The sequence below is a fragment of the Gaeumannomyces tritici genome (genome assembly GCF_000145635.1).
Source record: "Gaeumannomyces tritici R3-111a-1 unplaced genomic scaffold supercont2.2, whole genome shotgun sequence".
NCBI classification, from domain to species: Eukaryota; Fungi; Ascomycota; class Sordariomycetes; order Magnaporthales; family Magnaporthaceae; genus Gaeumannomyces; species Gaeumannomyces tritici.
The window spans coordinates 1,135,829-1,151,406 of NW_008804546.1; the positions used below are offsets into that span (position 1 = coordinate 1,135,829).

Genomic DNA, 15,578 nt, shown 5'->3' on the forward strand with positions numbered 1-15,578 from the left:
ACGAGAATGGAGAAGCTGCAAACAGCGGGCATATCGGGCAGGCCGACATAATATCGAGTGGGGATAGGCCTGGCCGCGGTTACCGTACGTGCAAATAAAGAACTGTCCCGTGGTTCTTTGGCGCTGCGGGACGGAGACGTTTCTGTGGCTCCCGCTGCTCAGAGTCAAGAGTCAGGGCCAACGGCCAAGCAAACAGATAAGTTCTATGGTGGAGCGGCAAAAACCAGCGCATGCTACCATGCTACCGTTGATTGGGTATTATCATTCAATAATGGCCGGTGGCAGCGGCAGCGGAGTCTAAACCGTCCCCCCACGCTCCGATGGACGGCCAGCAAGCGCCGCTGGGCTTGTCCGGAGGGAAAGGCTGGTTGTGATGGTCACTGGCGCCCAACCAGCCCAGTCATGAAGTCATCGTCACGCCTTATTTTCTCTCATTAGCGCATCTAGGCTCGGCAGAAAGTTTCTCGGGTGGGGTTTTTTTTTTTTGCGCGATGCTACCACGGTGTGATGGGATTTCCCTACGGGGCGACTTCGTTTGGTTGGCGCGGAGCAAATGCACCGCGCCGGCAAGGGCAAGTGAGGCTTTGCTTGAACCAAGGCTTGGGCGACTGGAACCGGTCACGACAAGAAACCGGCGGCCGAATCTTGATCGTCGGCCCAAACTTGGCTGCCTGTTCGCGCCGTTTCCCCGGGGGGCGCCAATGAGATCTTATCTGCCCGAATGCCCTGTTTCAGATGGAAAGAAGATCAGTGGGGTAGGGCGACGGACCCCAGGGGATCGACGGCACCGACAGCCCAAGGACTGGGTCACGAGGGGTGGAGAGTAAGGCTTGTTGATAGGCTCCTGCCGGGAGAAGCCACAACGTGGGCGGGCCACCCTTCTCCCCTCCTCGGGCCTCGCCGGTTTCTCCCATTCTGCTGTCTGTCGATGGGTGAGGGGCCCGGGGCGGGCCAATCAAGGCGGGGATTCCCGTCGTATGACTCTTCGGAGAGAGATAGGAAAAAAAAAAAGAAAAAAAAAAAAGGGCCCGGATGTGATGGCGGTGACGATGCCGAAGGAGCCGTGCCAAGGAGCTTAGACGGCTCCCAGATGTCATCATCAGGACGCAGGCCGATAGGTGGACGAAAGGAAAGGGAAATTAAAAACTTAGCGGCGCCCCAAAGTTTCGGGAGCGATTACATCAAATGGCAGGTGCAGCACGGGAGGGAAAGAGGGGCCACGTGCCACGTCTGGCTTCGGACATTCGCCAGAGAAGGAACTAAGCAGGCGGCCCTGGCAAAACCCGCAAAACTTTTAGAGTGGAAATTACGTCGCCCAGAGAGCAAAGGGCAGAATCAGGCGATAGTTGCTTGCGCTTGGCCGGGTTGGGGGGTGATGCATGGCCAGTATTGGGTAGGACTTGCCGACGCCAAACTACGTCAAACAGGATCCTTTAGGGTGGCGGCATCCTGTGCGCCTGTGCCCCTGGGCCTTTTTCTGCTGTGGCTGCGCTGCGACTGATATTGCGCAGCGCCCCGATCCATGGCTTGATTGGCTTTGCTTTGGGTCAAATTTGATCCGTGGTGGCCGAAATACCTAGTCGGTGGAAACTTGAAATGGGGCTCAACCAGTGTTTGATGGAAGCCAGGTGTGTCCAAGCTGTGCTCAAATGGATGGAAGCTTGTGCTCACAGCTGGCTCCGTCACAAAACATACGAAATCATGGCAGAGGCGAAAAACGAGCACGACAATCTCCTCACCGCCTCGCAACCAAGCGAGCAAAGCCATCACAACGCTGGGCTGCTCAACGAGGTAACGTAGAGTCAACAACTGGACCCCGTCACCGCTTCCCCACCTCACGATAGCTTCGCATGCTGCACTTTGTGTTTTGCAGAATGGACCGACATTGATTGCGACGTGCCAGCAAATAATGCAAGGCAGCAAAGAGAGGGGGCGGCATGTCCACCGAGTGTCGTGCCTCTGTGTGCGTCCGTCGGTCTTTGCCGTTCCCCTTGCTCGCCCGTCAATCAGCCGCACTCTGTCACATTCACTCACGTCCCTGTCCTGTTGTCCCTGCCCTGTGTGTCCTTGTTTGTCCCCTTTTTTCCTTTCTGCAGTGTCCTCTGCGCCGCCTGCCTCCGTCAGCCAGGGCCGTACCATTATTTTGTGCCACCTCGAATATCAGGCCATGCAGCCACATGTCGTTCCCAGGGCAAGCCGGGCGACCTTCCTCAGCTTGTCCGGGGTGGGAAGTAGGCTGGCACGCTGGAACGGGCAGCTCCCGACATAACGCCGCCGCCCGTGTGCCCCCATGCTTTCGTTGTCGTCGTCACCACCATGCACCCCGAAATAGGAAGCCCAATCTCGCCTGCCCTGCTGTCCTCCTCTGTGGCGGCCTGGGTCGCTCTGATGGGCCACGCCCGGTTTGTTGGAGCCTATTTTCCCTCGTCTTTTTCTCATTTTCTTTGAATTCGTTCACTTTTGGCCCCTTGCGAACGGCCACGACCCAATCACAGCTGCCGCCCTGCCCCCACACCATTGAGACCTTCTATCCATTGCTCGTTTGTACATGCTGCTTCAGTCGACTTGCAGCCGCCCCTCGCATATTTTACTTTTTTGCTTTTGATTTTTATTCTCCCACGGGCTAGCCGCGCCCAGACGACCTGGGCATTCTACATTCTGCTAAAATGGACGCATTCTGGGTGGCGGCGTCCTGCAGAAGCCTGGCCGTCTCCAGGGAGATACCTGGCGACTACAAAATGCCAGCGCAGGTACCCAAGTGGATATTGCCACACGAGGTGGGGCCAGGGTCGGTAGGTACCTCCTGGGTCACCCCTCCCGTGGGGAACCCACCTGGTAGGGTCAACGGGAAGTGAGCAAAAGCAAAATTCAGAGCGTGACAGACATGGAGGCCAGGAGGCCAGGCCTGGCGAGACAGCGCAAAAAGCGGCCCAAAGCAACCTTCTGGGGACAGCAAGCCTCACGGTCCCAATTCCCCCAAGCCGTCCCCCTCTCCTCCTCTCTCCTCCTCCCCTTCCTTCCATACTATGCTATATTGCATACTGCCACTCAGGCCCTCGTGATCACGCTCGGGTGGGAGCCACTCCACCACCGCACCTATCAATCCATTCCCGTCGACGGCGAAGCGCACTATCCGGCCAACCGAAGCTCTGGAAAACTTCCATTGGGGCACCAGCTGCTGACTTCCCGTCTTGTCCGAGGGCTGTTCCCCCACCCCACCCAGAAAAAACCACGCGTGCGTCGGGCTAGATACTTGGGTGGTTGTCTAGCGATACAGAAAAAGGGGGTGAGTGGAATGGATGACAGGGCAGGGTTCGTCTTGAGAGACCCTTGTCCTTTTTTTTTTTGCTTCTCTCCGCGCAAAGTGGCCCTGGCACCCTGACGCCCCGACGCCCTGACGCCCTGACGCCCTGACTAGGCCCACGTATGCAGATCTCGCACACCAACACCCCCTCCCCTCCCAGGCCCCTGTCAAGCCAACTCACATGCAGCACTTTCGAGCTCACTTTTCCACACACACCCCCCCGCCAGCTGCTGGTCTGCAACCCCGATTCCCCTTTTCAGCCTCTCGCCGACAGGTATACTCTGGACGTGCTGTCCCACCAGTCGAAAAAACACGTCAAGGCAGGCTTAGTACCTCGACCCAAGCGATCAGCATCATCGGCTCCTTCCACAACCTTGGTCCATTACTTAAACCCCAGATTCCTCCCACTTGCCAACCTCAGGACGACACCACGAAACACACCCACAAATCATCGCCCATCACCTCATCCAGTCCATCAAACCTTCTTCTCCTCGCCCACACATATAAACAACCTTCTTGAGCCTCTCCCAGTCTCGACCTTGGCTACTGTCCAGTCCAGCTTTCCACAAACAAACAAACAAAACGCACCCTCCACAACTTCTCAAGCCCACCGCCATCATGTCCGCCGAGGAGATCCAGCCTCTCATCAACTACTGCTGCACTTTCTGCTGCAAGGCCGTCGACTTTGGCACCCACGACTACTGCGGAGGCCACTACTACTGCCACAAGTGCCCCTCCTAAGCTCATCCAACACTCTCTAGTCGGCCACCATATCACGACCGGCCCACTCGGAGCTTTCTGCTCCTTCCTTTTCTATCCCGATTTTGTTTCATTCTTCTCCCGAGCGCGCCGTCAGCGAGCCGGAGCCAGCCGTGTCGATCCAACGGGGACTTGTTTCCTGCTTACGGAGTCAGCAACGCCACACTCGCCTTGCCATTGGCTGGAAACCCCCATCCGCCTCGACTCAATGCACCCTCATAGGAACCTTTGGGGGGCGTGGGAGCCATCAGAAGCAGCCCGCACCCATCCCTTGCCCCCAACGATACACCTCCCTCAGGTCGGCGGAAGACACTACGATGCGAATAGGATGGGATGCAGCTGCATTTCGCTTGCCGCAACACGCCTGCCACCTTGTCCTCCCCATACACATGAACCTGCAGCGTGCCGACTGGCCAACTGGGAGAGCTGGGCGGTCTGCTCTGCCCTGCCACAGCCCCCCTCACTCATTCCACGCCCTGTCTGCCCCAAATCGGCCTCCTGCATTTGCCCCGCCCACATGCAATGCAAGGCTGACGAGACGGAGGTAAACTGCTCCTTCGGGCAGTCTGGGAATCCTTCTCTTTTACTCTTTTACCTTGTTTGTCTTTTTGTGCAGCGTCATACCCCATCTTGTTTCTCCTGTTTTCTCTGTCGTCTGAGCCCCTCTCGCCTCACTTGATGAGCGTTTTATACCATGGTGTTGGTCAGCCTGTGATTTTGTTTTTACGATTGTATATCGCCCTCTTGCCCCACCCATATCATGACCCAGGGAGCTGGGCTGGCGTTGTCGTGATGTTCTTTTTAACACCACTGGCTTACTGGCTGTTGGACTCTACTGTCGAAATGGAGGTGGCCTTGTCGTTTTGCATGGGCACGTCAGCAGTGTGTCGCGATACTCCAAAAAAGTCGATTTCATTCGTTACAACAGCTCATGGACATTCGAGTTAGGTCGGTCGGATTGGGAGTTATTTTTTCGTTAGTGCTCGGGTAGGGGAAATCAAATGAGAATGAAATGAAGATATTCTGGTCAAAACACCTGCAGGCTATGTGGGAACGTGAAAAGGCGCCGAGATGATGATTCTCTCTTTGCCACGGGGAGTGTGATAATGCCCAGCTCACAAGCGGCTGTTGTCGATCTGCACGCCAACAACGAATGAGGCAACAGGCCGGCCACCCGGGAGAGCCTGGCCAGCCGTGGGCGAGCAGAGGACGGCGGAGGGCAGGAGGGGAAGGCGGGATGCGAACGAAGACGGTGAGCGAGTGGCCTGCTCATGCACACGCACTGCAACTCGCATCGTCCACTGGCCGATCGTCTCTGGCAACGAACGAAGGAGGTGAAGCTGCAGCTGCAGCGTGCGTGTGCAGCAGGCAGGCAGGCAGATGTCTGGTCCCGCCAATGCCAGCCCGGGGCCGCCCTTCTTCCGACACGGGCCAGGCAGACATGGCCGATTCTGATTTGCCCATCTGGGGGAGTGCGTTGCAGAGGCAGCCTCGCTTGCAGACAGAAAGACCGGGCGTCGGGTCCGTCCTCTTGTGACAAACCGATATCTTACCACACACGCATGCTGCGTGCGTGGCAAGGGGTGTGTGTGTGTGTGTGTGTGTATGTCCACCCACCAAGGTAGTCTACTGGGAGAGAGAGAGAGAGACCGGCAGACCGCGCGGGCCTGTATACCCGGGCTGAGGGTGGTGGGAAACCCCACGCGCCGGGAGACACGCACCTTGGTCCTTGCTTCTCTTTTCTTCCTCTCCTGCTTCCTGGTGGTACCCAATGGCGCCTGCTGCTCTGCTCGCGTGATTTAGCCTAGTGCGTATCCGGCATGGCGCCTTTTATTTCTGTTCTTCTCTCACTCTCTCTCTCTCTCTCCCTCATGCAACGAGAGAAGGATGAGGTGGCAGCCCAGGCAGGCCCGAGGGGGGACTGCAGCTCTCCTGACACCCTGCCCGTTTCGGCACCATTTCTCACTCGGCCCGCCCGGTCACTGGTCGCCATCTGTCCCTCCCCCCCCCCTCCAAGCGCGTCACGCCCGCCCGCCCGAGAATGAGGAGAAGCAGCGGGCTCTTGCCTCGCTCGGCGGGCCATGTATGCACATATTGCGCCTGATGGCCCACACGCCTGCCAAGACGCCGAGGATCGCGTTTCCTCGTCGATCGGGACTATCCACCCACACTCCGTTGAGAAGCGAGCGAACGCGGTGGGTCGTTTGGGGGGAGGGTAGTGGTTCTTTGCTGCTGTCTGGTCATTCACACCACACAAATACACGCCCCCCCAAGCTGCTGGCTCTCACCTCCACACAGCCCATTTTTAGGCACATGGATGCTTTGCCTTGCACCCATATGTGCATACGCATGGGTTCCCTGGCCCCTCCCCTGCTTGTCTGTCTGAACTCTCCATTCCACGTCCTTGTCATGGGTGAGGTGTGGAGTTCCGGGGCAGGTTGGTAATGCTGCATTACGCCATGTATCGGTGTGGATTAGGCTCGGGAGGGGGGAGAGGGAGGGGAAGGGCGGGAGTGAGGCAGGCAAGTGGGCGGCTCCCTTGGGTAGGGGATACGCGTATAGATTGAGGCGGGAGAGGGAGGAAAGAGATCCCAATGAGGCCAAGAGTGGACTGGGGATGTGGAGGATGGGGGGAAAGGGACTGGCTCAATGTTGTAGTAGAGGGTATCTACCGAAACCTAAACCCCCCCCTGGGGCCTGCCGGAGCACGCACACCATCGGAGAGACGTGGTCGGGGGAGTCAGGGGTTGGCGATACGGGGCGGGTCAAGTGCAGGGAGGGCATGGGCAAAAGCATAGATCAGATGCCGGCTCGCAAGTGAGTGAGTGAGTGAGTGAGTGAGACTGAGAGAGGGGTTGCTGATCGGGGATCTGAAAACAGGTTTGGTCACCAAGGAGCAAGGTAGAATGCAGCCGGCTAGGCTGGGAAAGCGCAGCGTCAGACGTAACAGCTCCAAGTGCAACAGTCATGCCCAGCTCGCAAGCGTGAAACTATGCATGGGAGAAGTAGTAACACAGTATGAGGAGGGGGCGAGCTGTCTGCATGTAGATGGCCCTCTGAAGGAATGGTTGTGCAGGATGGGGGCTGGCTGCGTAGGTACGTAGGCAGCAGGCGGGTAGTAGGTAGGATACCTACCTAGCCAACGCGGCGTGCTTGCTTTTTTTTTTTTTGCTTTTTTTTTTCTCTTTTGGCTGCGTTTCTGCCGGCTTGCGTTAGGCCGAGAGGGAAACCCAGCCGGCAGGCAAGGCGAGAGAGCGGAAAAGGGGTACCTACATGAAAGACAGATGGGGCTATCAAGAGCGGCAAGAGGCCGGGGCCGTCACAGTCGCACGACCGCCCGATGCTGCAAAAAAAGGCGTGCTGTGGAGTCGAGACGGGAATAAGCCCATCAGGTAATAATGACAACAAACAGAAATCGACACGCGTTGTCTCACGCTGCCGGCAATGGATACGAAGTCGTAGCAGCAACAAGTAGCAAGATGGAGCAAGCGGCAAGCAGCCAAAAAAAAAAAAAAAAAAGCGGAGCAAGCAGCAACAGCAGCAAGGACAGGACGCGGCCGCCAAAATATCGGGCCGGGCAGGGTCAAGGTAGCCGGGATGAGCCTTACGCTGCGGGACACCCCCTCAGCAGCAGCAGGACAGTAGCTCGGGGCCGCGTCGTCGACGTTGCCGGGAAGGCTAGGGGGGCGTGGGCGTACAGTGTGGCGCCTGAGTGTCTGTGTGTTAGCGTTATTGTGCTGCAACCACGTATGTAAGCCAACGTACATGGCTAGGTGGGCAGCAGCAGCAGCAGTAGCCTTTTTTTCTGTTTGGTTTGGTTTGTAAGGGTTTTTGTTGGTTGGGCGGTGGACCATGGCTGCGCGAGCTTGGTTTAGTCTAATAAGGAAAATAAATAAATAAGACAGGGGCAGCAGGCGCCAGAGAGGACGAGACAGGACAGGGGGGCCCGGCCAGTCGGAGCTGCTAGTTATTGCTGGGGGTGGGAGGAAAGGGGAAGCCAGGGACGGGGCGGGCGCCGTCACTGTTCCGCTCTCACTTCCTCCTTGCACAGAGGAGAGGGGAGGGAAGAGGCCGGTCGGTCCTGTACGACGTGGGCCAACAGATCCATGCAACCTGTCACCAGCCTCAATATCTCTCTCGGCAAGGTGAAGGGTGGGAAGGCAGGGAGTCGAGCAGGAGTGAGTGAGAATGAGAGATGAGAGTGAGAGAGACAGAAAAAGAGATCCACCCGCCGAAGGGGCCGGGCGAGCAGAGCAATCGGGCGATGGCACTCCAGAGTCGCAGTCGGCAGGGGTGGAAGGGAGACCAACGACAGGGATCTATGAGAAATGGGATGGGAGGATGTGCATGGCAGGGCGCGGCAGGGTCAAGCGGTGGTGGTCAGTGTCCATCCGTTTTAGCTTGCCATTATGTTTTTTTTTGTTTTTTTTGTCTTGTTTTTGTGTATGTACTACTATGTGCTACAAGGTAATATATTCCTGCTCTCTTTCACATCTCCTTTTCTCTTCCACACCGAACTCCGAAAATGGTCAGCGTGTTATCAGCAGCCAATTTCGACAAAAGCTGAAGTGGCCCGGGTATGGCCTGCGTCGGACACGGGGCTTTGCATTGCACGCTGGGCCAAGAGAAAGTGCAACCTAATAAATCGGCCGGTCTCTGTGCCATGTTATGCTAGTCTGCGTGTACTCCGGGCGCACACAGACAGACAGGCATGGAGGCAACGCCCAGCGAACAAGGATACGGCATATTCACATCTGCGTGTCTCTCCTCATCCGCCGCCCCCTCTCCTCTCATCCTACAAAGCTCGGCTCACAGAGCCAGGAGGGCGCTCGAGACGCGAAGACGAGAGAGCGCCAGAGGAGGAGAGAAAGAGGAGAACGACAAGACAAGAACAAGGCAGGCCCGCAGCAGCAGCATGCAGATGCAAGGCGTCCGTACCCATGTCCGCGGCAGGCAGGCAGGCAGACAGGGCGTAACAGTCTCCGCGCCGAAAGAAAAAAAAGTCTCCATCCCTCTCCTCTCTCTCGAACTCCGCGCGTGCTCGCTCCACCCCCGGTCCGACGAGCGCTGGGGGGGCTCTAATGTCCCGACTCAGTATTGGCCGGGCCGCAGAAAACATGTCGCCATATGCAGCCTGCCGACCGCCCTGCCAGGGGGCGACCCTAGTGTTTGGAGGGGGCGTTTGTTGATGATGTGTGATTTGCGTCCAGGGGGGGAGGGCCTGGACAGGGTAGGGCATGGGCAGGGCGTAAGGCATGTGGGTATGTGCTGGCATCGCATCACATCCCTGCCTACTGTACACTGGCTTTTGGGGGAGGAGCTGGGAAGCAGGAGGAGCACGAGAGAGGGGAGGAGAAAATGGGGGCCGGAGATAACACCCACGTCGAGGCTTGGATGGAATGGATGCCGGCCCCGTCTCCTACATGTTCATCCATCATGCGTTGGAGAGGATCAGAAAGAGAGAAGGCAACGCTGGCGGGCACCACCACCCCCAAGTGCTCTCACCAAGACACATCGAGCCTGTGCACACACACACTCACTCACACACTCACTCGCTCACTCAACACGCGCATAAACCACCGGCTAGCCCACGGACGTGGCGCCATCCACAAGTCCCTATGCGGCGCTTGCTTCCTCGCGCCAATCGCCCATCGTCATCAAGCCAGCGGATGGGACAGGGCGAACGAATCGATATAGGCGCCCTGCAGGCCTTGCCTTGCCTCAAGGCGGCCTAGTCGCCAGGCCTCGCCAATGCACCCGTTTCCCAAAGGGGCGAGGGCGTCAAGCCCGTGTGTCATGGGTGAAAAGAGGTCTGGGCCTGGGGGTTAGCCGTCTAGTCCCAGCACCGGCTCGGCGAGCCGGATCCGGGTTCTTGCTCTTGCTCTTGCTCTTTCCCCCAACGGACCGAAGGGAGGCAGGCGGGCAGGCAAGCCAGCAGAGGGAAAAAGTGACCTGTCGTTCTCCTCTCACCAATCACTATATTATTAAGCCTTGCCACAATAGAGGTAGCGGCTGGCAGATCCTCTGGCTTTGCACCCTGGAGGGAAATTTTGTTGGTTTGATTTCTAAAAAGTCCCCCAAGGCAGGCTTTCGGGGTGCGTAGGTCGGTTCCACAACGGCAGGCATGTCTACGACGGCAGGCATGAATCCTCCCCCCGGCCTCAAAGGGCGTTGTGGCCGGCCGAAACCCCGCGTGCCGGCCGGCCACCCAGTACAAATGGGTGATGTCTGCAAGTATATATCTTTCTTTCTGCTGAAGCAAGGACGCCGGAAACGCCGTGTAGTAGACTGTATATGTGGTATCATGACCCTTGAACCCAGTGACAATCCGGTTCCCTCCCGTAAGGAGGGGATGGGGAGAGTGAACAAAAAATAAGAATAAAAGAAAAGAGATCAACAGATGGCAATAATATCCGTCTTCTACATCAGGCCGATTCATCGGTTGACGGGTGGTCGGTGACCATCGGTAGTCAAGGGAGGGATCGGTTGCCGAGCGTTGGACCCCCACGAACTGATATGGGTCACCGCCGGCGTGGGTTGGAACAGCGTCTTGCCAAAAGAGGAGGCTGGCAGAAAGGAAAAGTGAGATGTGACAAGACCGGACCAGGCTTGGCAGACCCAGCAGGCCCTGGCAGTAACAGCGCCTTGTTGAACCGAGGGACGTGCGCAGGACCGGCTGTCTTGGAGGCCACACTAGTGTTGGGGATAGGCGGTGGTGGTTGTGATGGATGGATGGATGGATGGATGGGATGGATGGATGGATGGATAGGTAGTTGGTTGTTTGGTTGGATTAAAGTATGCACGCAGCAATGAGACGCTGGCTGAACCGTTTACTGTTTTGGGACGGCAGGCCGTCGATCCGGCGGGGGGCCCGCCGGCTAGTACAGACTACCAAAGGTGGTGGCAATAGTGACCTTGTCATACTTGACGTACTTGCCCTTGCCCTTGTCGACCTCGTGGTAGCGGTCCCAGAAGCGGACGTAGAGCGGCTCCAGCATCTGCTGCATGTCGCGGGCAAACATCTGGCGCACCTCACGCTCCATGGTGAAGGACTTGTGGCGCGCCACCATCTCGTCGAACGAGGCGTTGAAGGCCGTGAACTTGGCCTTGATGCTCTCCTTGTCCTTGGAGCTCAGCTGCTTGAGGATCGAGGCCGAGTCGACGGCGGCGTGGCCCGACGACGGGCGCGCCGACCGGCTGGTGTGGATCACGTCAAAGAGGTGCATCGACACGTCCTTGCAGGCCTCGGTGTACATGGCCGTTGCCTTCTTGCGCCACTGCTCCACCATGCCTAGGCGCTGCTCCAGCAGCGGCGCCAGGTCCGAGTCGCGGATCGAGCGCTCGATGATGGTGATGCTGTTGGCCAGAAACACGCCCACCACGGGCTTGCGGCCCATCAGCATTCGCGCCTTGGCGTCCAGCGACAGCAGCAGCGCGTCGATGGTATCGGCGCAGTAGTTGGCAAAGATCTCCTTGCCGTCCGCCCCGACGTCGAACGACGCCAGCGCCGGGATCGTGTCGCCGCCGCCGGCCCGCGACGCCGCCAGCGACTTCCAGCCGCCGTCCCCTAGCGACACCATGACGCTCGAGACGGGCCGGAGGAACTCCACCATGGTCTGCAGCCTCTGCATCGTCTCGGCGATGATGGGCGACGACGCGCCGTCAGCCGGCAGCGTCTGCATGGCCGCCACCCGGCGCTTCGTGTCCTCGAGCAGCTCGGCTAGCGTCGACTTGGCCGTCTCGCGCACGGGCTTCAGTGACGCAGCCAGCGAGCTCTTGAGCTCGCCCGTCCGCGTCTCGAGGCGGCTCGACAGGCTCGAGACCACCTCGACGATCTCGTAGGCGAGGAAGCAGTCCGTGTTGAGGTGCGCCTTGATGTGGGCGTTGAGCTCGCGCAGCGTGCGCGAGAACTCGGCCAGCGACGCCTGGCAGGTGGTCTGGAACAGCGGGCCCCAGTCGTCGCGCGAGAAGATGCTCGTGATGTTTTCGTACTCGGCCAGGAACAGGCCCTCCATGGCCTGCACGTACATGGCCATGCCGTTGGTGCCGGCGCGGTACACGGCGTCCGGGTGCTTCTTCTTGGCCGTGTTGACGCTGGCGGCCGCCAGGTTGACCAGCGTCTCGGCCATGTAGGGCCCGCGCACCTCGGCGTAGATCTGGGCCACGGGCGACTCGGCGCCCTGCCGCTGCGCCCCAGCCACGTACGAGTAGATGAGCCCCAGGCGCGTGACCTTTTCCTGCGACAGCAGCGGGAACGGCTTGTCTTTGGTGATGTAGAGTAGGGGCTCGAGCGAGCGCGGGGTCTCGGTGCGGAGGATGCGGTCGAACTGGTTCTCGAGCTGCGTGTTGCCCGACTTGATCAGCCGCTGCAGGTCGGCCATGGTCTGCTGCGTCGAGCGCAGGTTGGAGGCCTTCATGTCGGACAGGGCCTTGTTCAGTCGCTTGATGGAGTTGAGGTAGTTGGACAGCCCGGCCTTCTCGGGGCCCATGCGGATGATCTGCTCCTCGTCATTCTTGCTGTCGGCCGGCACGCGCAGCCGCTCGATGGCGGCGAGGACGCTCTCAATGTCTGCAAGAGTGGGAGGTAAGGGCGGTCGGTATCAGCGTCCCCTCGCTAGCAGCTATGTAGCATGCAACGGCCACTCACTGTTGCCGAGGATCTGCAGCTTCTTGGTCTCTCCGTTGAGCGGGCCGACTACCTCACGCACGCTCTTGCCCGTCGACTCGAGCTTGCCCAGACAAGCCTCGATCTTCTTGGTCAGCTGCGTCGTCTTCTCTAGCCGGGAGTTGAGCACGTCGACCTCGGCCCGCGCCTCCTCCTCGGCGGCGTGTCGGCCATTGGCCAATCCGACGGCCATGGCGGCGTCCGTCGGAGCTGTCTGGGCGCAAAAGAGCGGCGGCGGGCGGAGGAATTGGGCGAGGGCGGGTGGAAGCGGGGGGTGTCGTGGGCACCGAAGCCAGCTGCTGGCCGCCGTGATGCCGTCGTGGTGTCCGTTCTCGTGTCGGCTGCTCCTGAAAAGGGGGGCTGGCCTGGCTGGGGGGTTGCAGTGATGATGGGGGAATCTGGGGTGCGGCCTTGCCTGCGAAGCTTGGACAACGTCAAGCGGCACAGTGCGTCCATCGTGGCGGTTGTATTGTTTGAGTGGCCTGCGACAAGAACTCGCACTGTTGTTGTCTGTCTGAACATGAACCCACTAAACATGAAGCGACGATCAATCCCATTGCCTCTGATCAATCGCATATTTCTCATCCCATCTCGCATGAGGAGGCTCCTCTGTTCGTCCGACATCCATTTGTTGCTATTATTGAACTACAAAGCCAGCTCGTCAATGTCCCCGCCTAGGACGATGCCGCTTTTGCGCGGAAATAATCATCCACCAGCCTCCCGACCATGTCGACCAGCGCCGCCACCTCTGCCTCAGTGATTATATACGCCGGTGCTAGCATTATGTGGTCCCCGTTCACACCGTCCACGCCCCCAGTGCCGGGGTACAGCGAGACGCCGTACTCAGCTGTCAGACCAAGCGTGCAAATATCCATGGCCACGCCATCGGTGATGGGGAATGGAGCTTTTGATGCCTTGTCGGCCACCAGCTCCAGGCTCCAGAAGAGGCCCTTGCCCCTGATATCGCCCACGTTGGGGTGGCCACCAACCCGTTCGCGCAGTCCGCGCGACAGATGGTCACCCATCTTACGAACATTCTCCAGCAGCTTGTCCTCCTTGATGATGCGCTGGACCTCGAGCGCGGCGGCGCAGCCAACGGCATGTCCTTGGTAGGTGTGGCCGTGGACGAAGACGCCCGTGCCTTGTTCCAGAACGTCGATCACACCCTGGCTCATCAAGACACCTGCGATTGCCTGGTAACCGCCGCCGAGACCCTTTCCTATAGTCTGGATGTCTGGCTTGACGCCCTCCTGCTCCCACGCATGGAGAGTCCCGGTGCGGCCCATGCCCGACATGACTTCGTCCATTATCAAAAGCGCGCCGTACTTGCGGCACACGGCCTGCATGGCTTTGAAGTATCCCGCTACCGCAGGGACGGATCCTAGTGCCTGTTTCGTCGGTCCGGGAGGTCAGCGGTCCAAGAAACGAAGAAGTCGTTGGAGTACACGGTGCTGCAGACTTACAGCTCCCACCACCGGCTCGGCCACGAACCCGCAGACCGTCTCGGGCCCGAGCCTTTGGAACTCGGCATCCAGCTCGGCAGCTAGCCGCTCCACGTACATGGCGTCCGTCTCATCCTGCTTCTTCTCCCGGTACGCGTAGCAGGGCGACACCTGCGTGATGTTACTCAGCAGCATCGGCTCGAATTTCTCCCGGCGGTACTTGTGGCCACCCATCGAGAGGGACCCCAGCGTAATCCCGTGATAGGACTGGGCCCTCGAGATGAACTTTGTCCGCTGGGGCTCCGCCGGCTTCTTCTCGAGAAAGTATTGCCGCGCCATCTTCATGGCTGCCTCCATGGCCTCGGATCCTGCTGACTGTCAGCCTATGCAAAGCAGAAACACCCTGGCTTGTTATATCACAAACCGCTTCTCGCAGGAAAGCTCACCCGAGTTCACGATGTAGGCTCTTGCCATGTGGCCATTGGTCGAGTCGATCAAGACCTGGCAGAGCTCCTCAAAAGGCGTAGTGGTGTAAAAGATGGTGGCGCAATATGCGACCTCGTTTAGCTGCTTTATCATGGCCTGGTTTACCCTGTCATCGCAGTGGCCAAGACAGGTGACGGCTGCTCCACCGGACGCGTCCAGGATCTTGCGACCATCGTCGAGGATCAGATACTGCCCCTTTGCCTTTGCGACGCGCAGGAACTCGATGCCCAGTTTTCGGTGCAGCACCGCTGACTTGGGCACCTGGCTGTTGGAATCCGGTTTGCTCTGGCTCCCCGCAACGGCCGCCATGGCTGATGCGGCTGTCAGGCTGGCTGATCTTCTCGCTGTGTCTGATTTCAGGGCGCGATGCCGAGTTGATAGGATGTGATTTTGACCGTTTTTTTGCTGCTTCCCGATGTCCCGTGGGACATGGTTAATATATGCACAGAGCTGGACACGGGAGCGCTGGGAGCTCCGATGGTAGGCGGTCTGCCTCGGCCCCGGCTGCATGAGTGGAGCCGCGGGCCGATACAGGTACAGTATGATAGCAACCAGGTCGATAGACTGCCCCGGCAGGGTCCAATGTTGTAATAATACCAAGTCTTTGGTCCACTACAGATCCCCAAAGGCCAATCAATTTGTTCCAATACTAGTCCAGTCAACTACGGGATGCCTGAAGCGAGTATCTCTTATCGAGGGTGACCATATAAGCGTGTGGGGAAGCCGAAGCAGACCGACTGCATTCCCCGCTTCCTCCGACTTTCGGCCTGAGCAACGCGTCCCCAAGGTCACTTGATTTGGCCAGCTGAGAGAGCATCCTCTACATGGCTGCATCTTTAGTAGACATTACTGTACGGCCGTATGTCCATCCGACGTAGTACCAAATCATTGGTCATCTTCCTTGGGCTCAGCGTCTCGATAA

The 15,578-nt window shown here is 58.7% G+C and overlaps 4 protein-coding genes across 4 annotated transcripts; 1 reads left to right on the top strand and 3 right to left on the bottom strand.

Moving 5' to 3' along the window:
- Positions 1-5,216: 5,216 nt before the first annotated feature.
- On the top strand, positions 5,217-5,600 carry GGTG_02907 (hypothetical protein; the record flags this gene model as incomplete). Its single annotated transcript, XM_009220683.1, has 1 exon — positions 5,217-5,600. The coding sequence occupies one exon, from the start codon at positions 5,217-5,219 to the stop codon at positions 5,598-5,600; it is 384 nt and encodes a 127-aa protein (XP_009218947.1).
- A 1,675-nt stretch (positions 5,601-7,275) lies between these two features.
- GGTG_02908 (hypothetical protein) lies at positions 7,276-7,947 on the bottom strand (the record flags this gene model as incomplete). Its single annotated transcript, XM_009220684.1, has 3 exons — positions 7,829-7,947; positions 7,672-7,771; positions 7,276-7,332 (listed from the first exon to the last, which is right to left on the bottom strand). Exons 1-3 carry the CDS (start codon positions 7,915-7,917, stop codon positions 7,276-7,278), a joined length of 246 nt encoding a protein of 81 aa, XP_009218948.1. The 5' UTR covers positions 7,918-7,947.
- A 2,131-nt stretch (positions 7,948-10,078) lies between these two features.
- On the bottom strand, positions 10,079-13,139 carry GGTG_02909 (exocyst complex protein EXO70). The gene is made up of 2 exons (XM_009220685.1): positions 12,711-13,139; positions 10,079-12,632 (listed from the first exon to the last, which is right to left on the bottom strand). Exons 1-2 carry the CDS (start codon positions 12,919-12,921, stop codon positions 10,942-10,944), a joined length of 1,902 nt encoding a protein of 633 aa, XP_009218949.1. The 5' UTR covers positions 12,922-13,139; the 3' UTR covers positions 10,079-10,941.
- Positions 13,140-13,310: 171 nt separating this feature from the next.
- Positions 13,311-15,082, bottom strand: GGTG_02910 (aminotransferase). Its single transcript, XM_009220686.1, has 3 exons — positions 14,617-15,082; positions 14,192-14,538; positions 13,311-14,116 (listed from the first exon to the last, which is right to left on the bottom strand). Exons 1-3 carry the CDS (start codon positions 14,963-14,965, stop codon positions 13,403-13,405), a joined length of 1,410 nt encoding a protein of 469 aa, XP_009218950.1. The 5' UTR covers positions 14,966-15,082; the 3' UTR covers positions 13,311-13,402.
- Between the last annotated feature and the right edge of the window lie 496 nt (positions 15,083-15,578).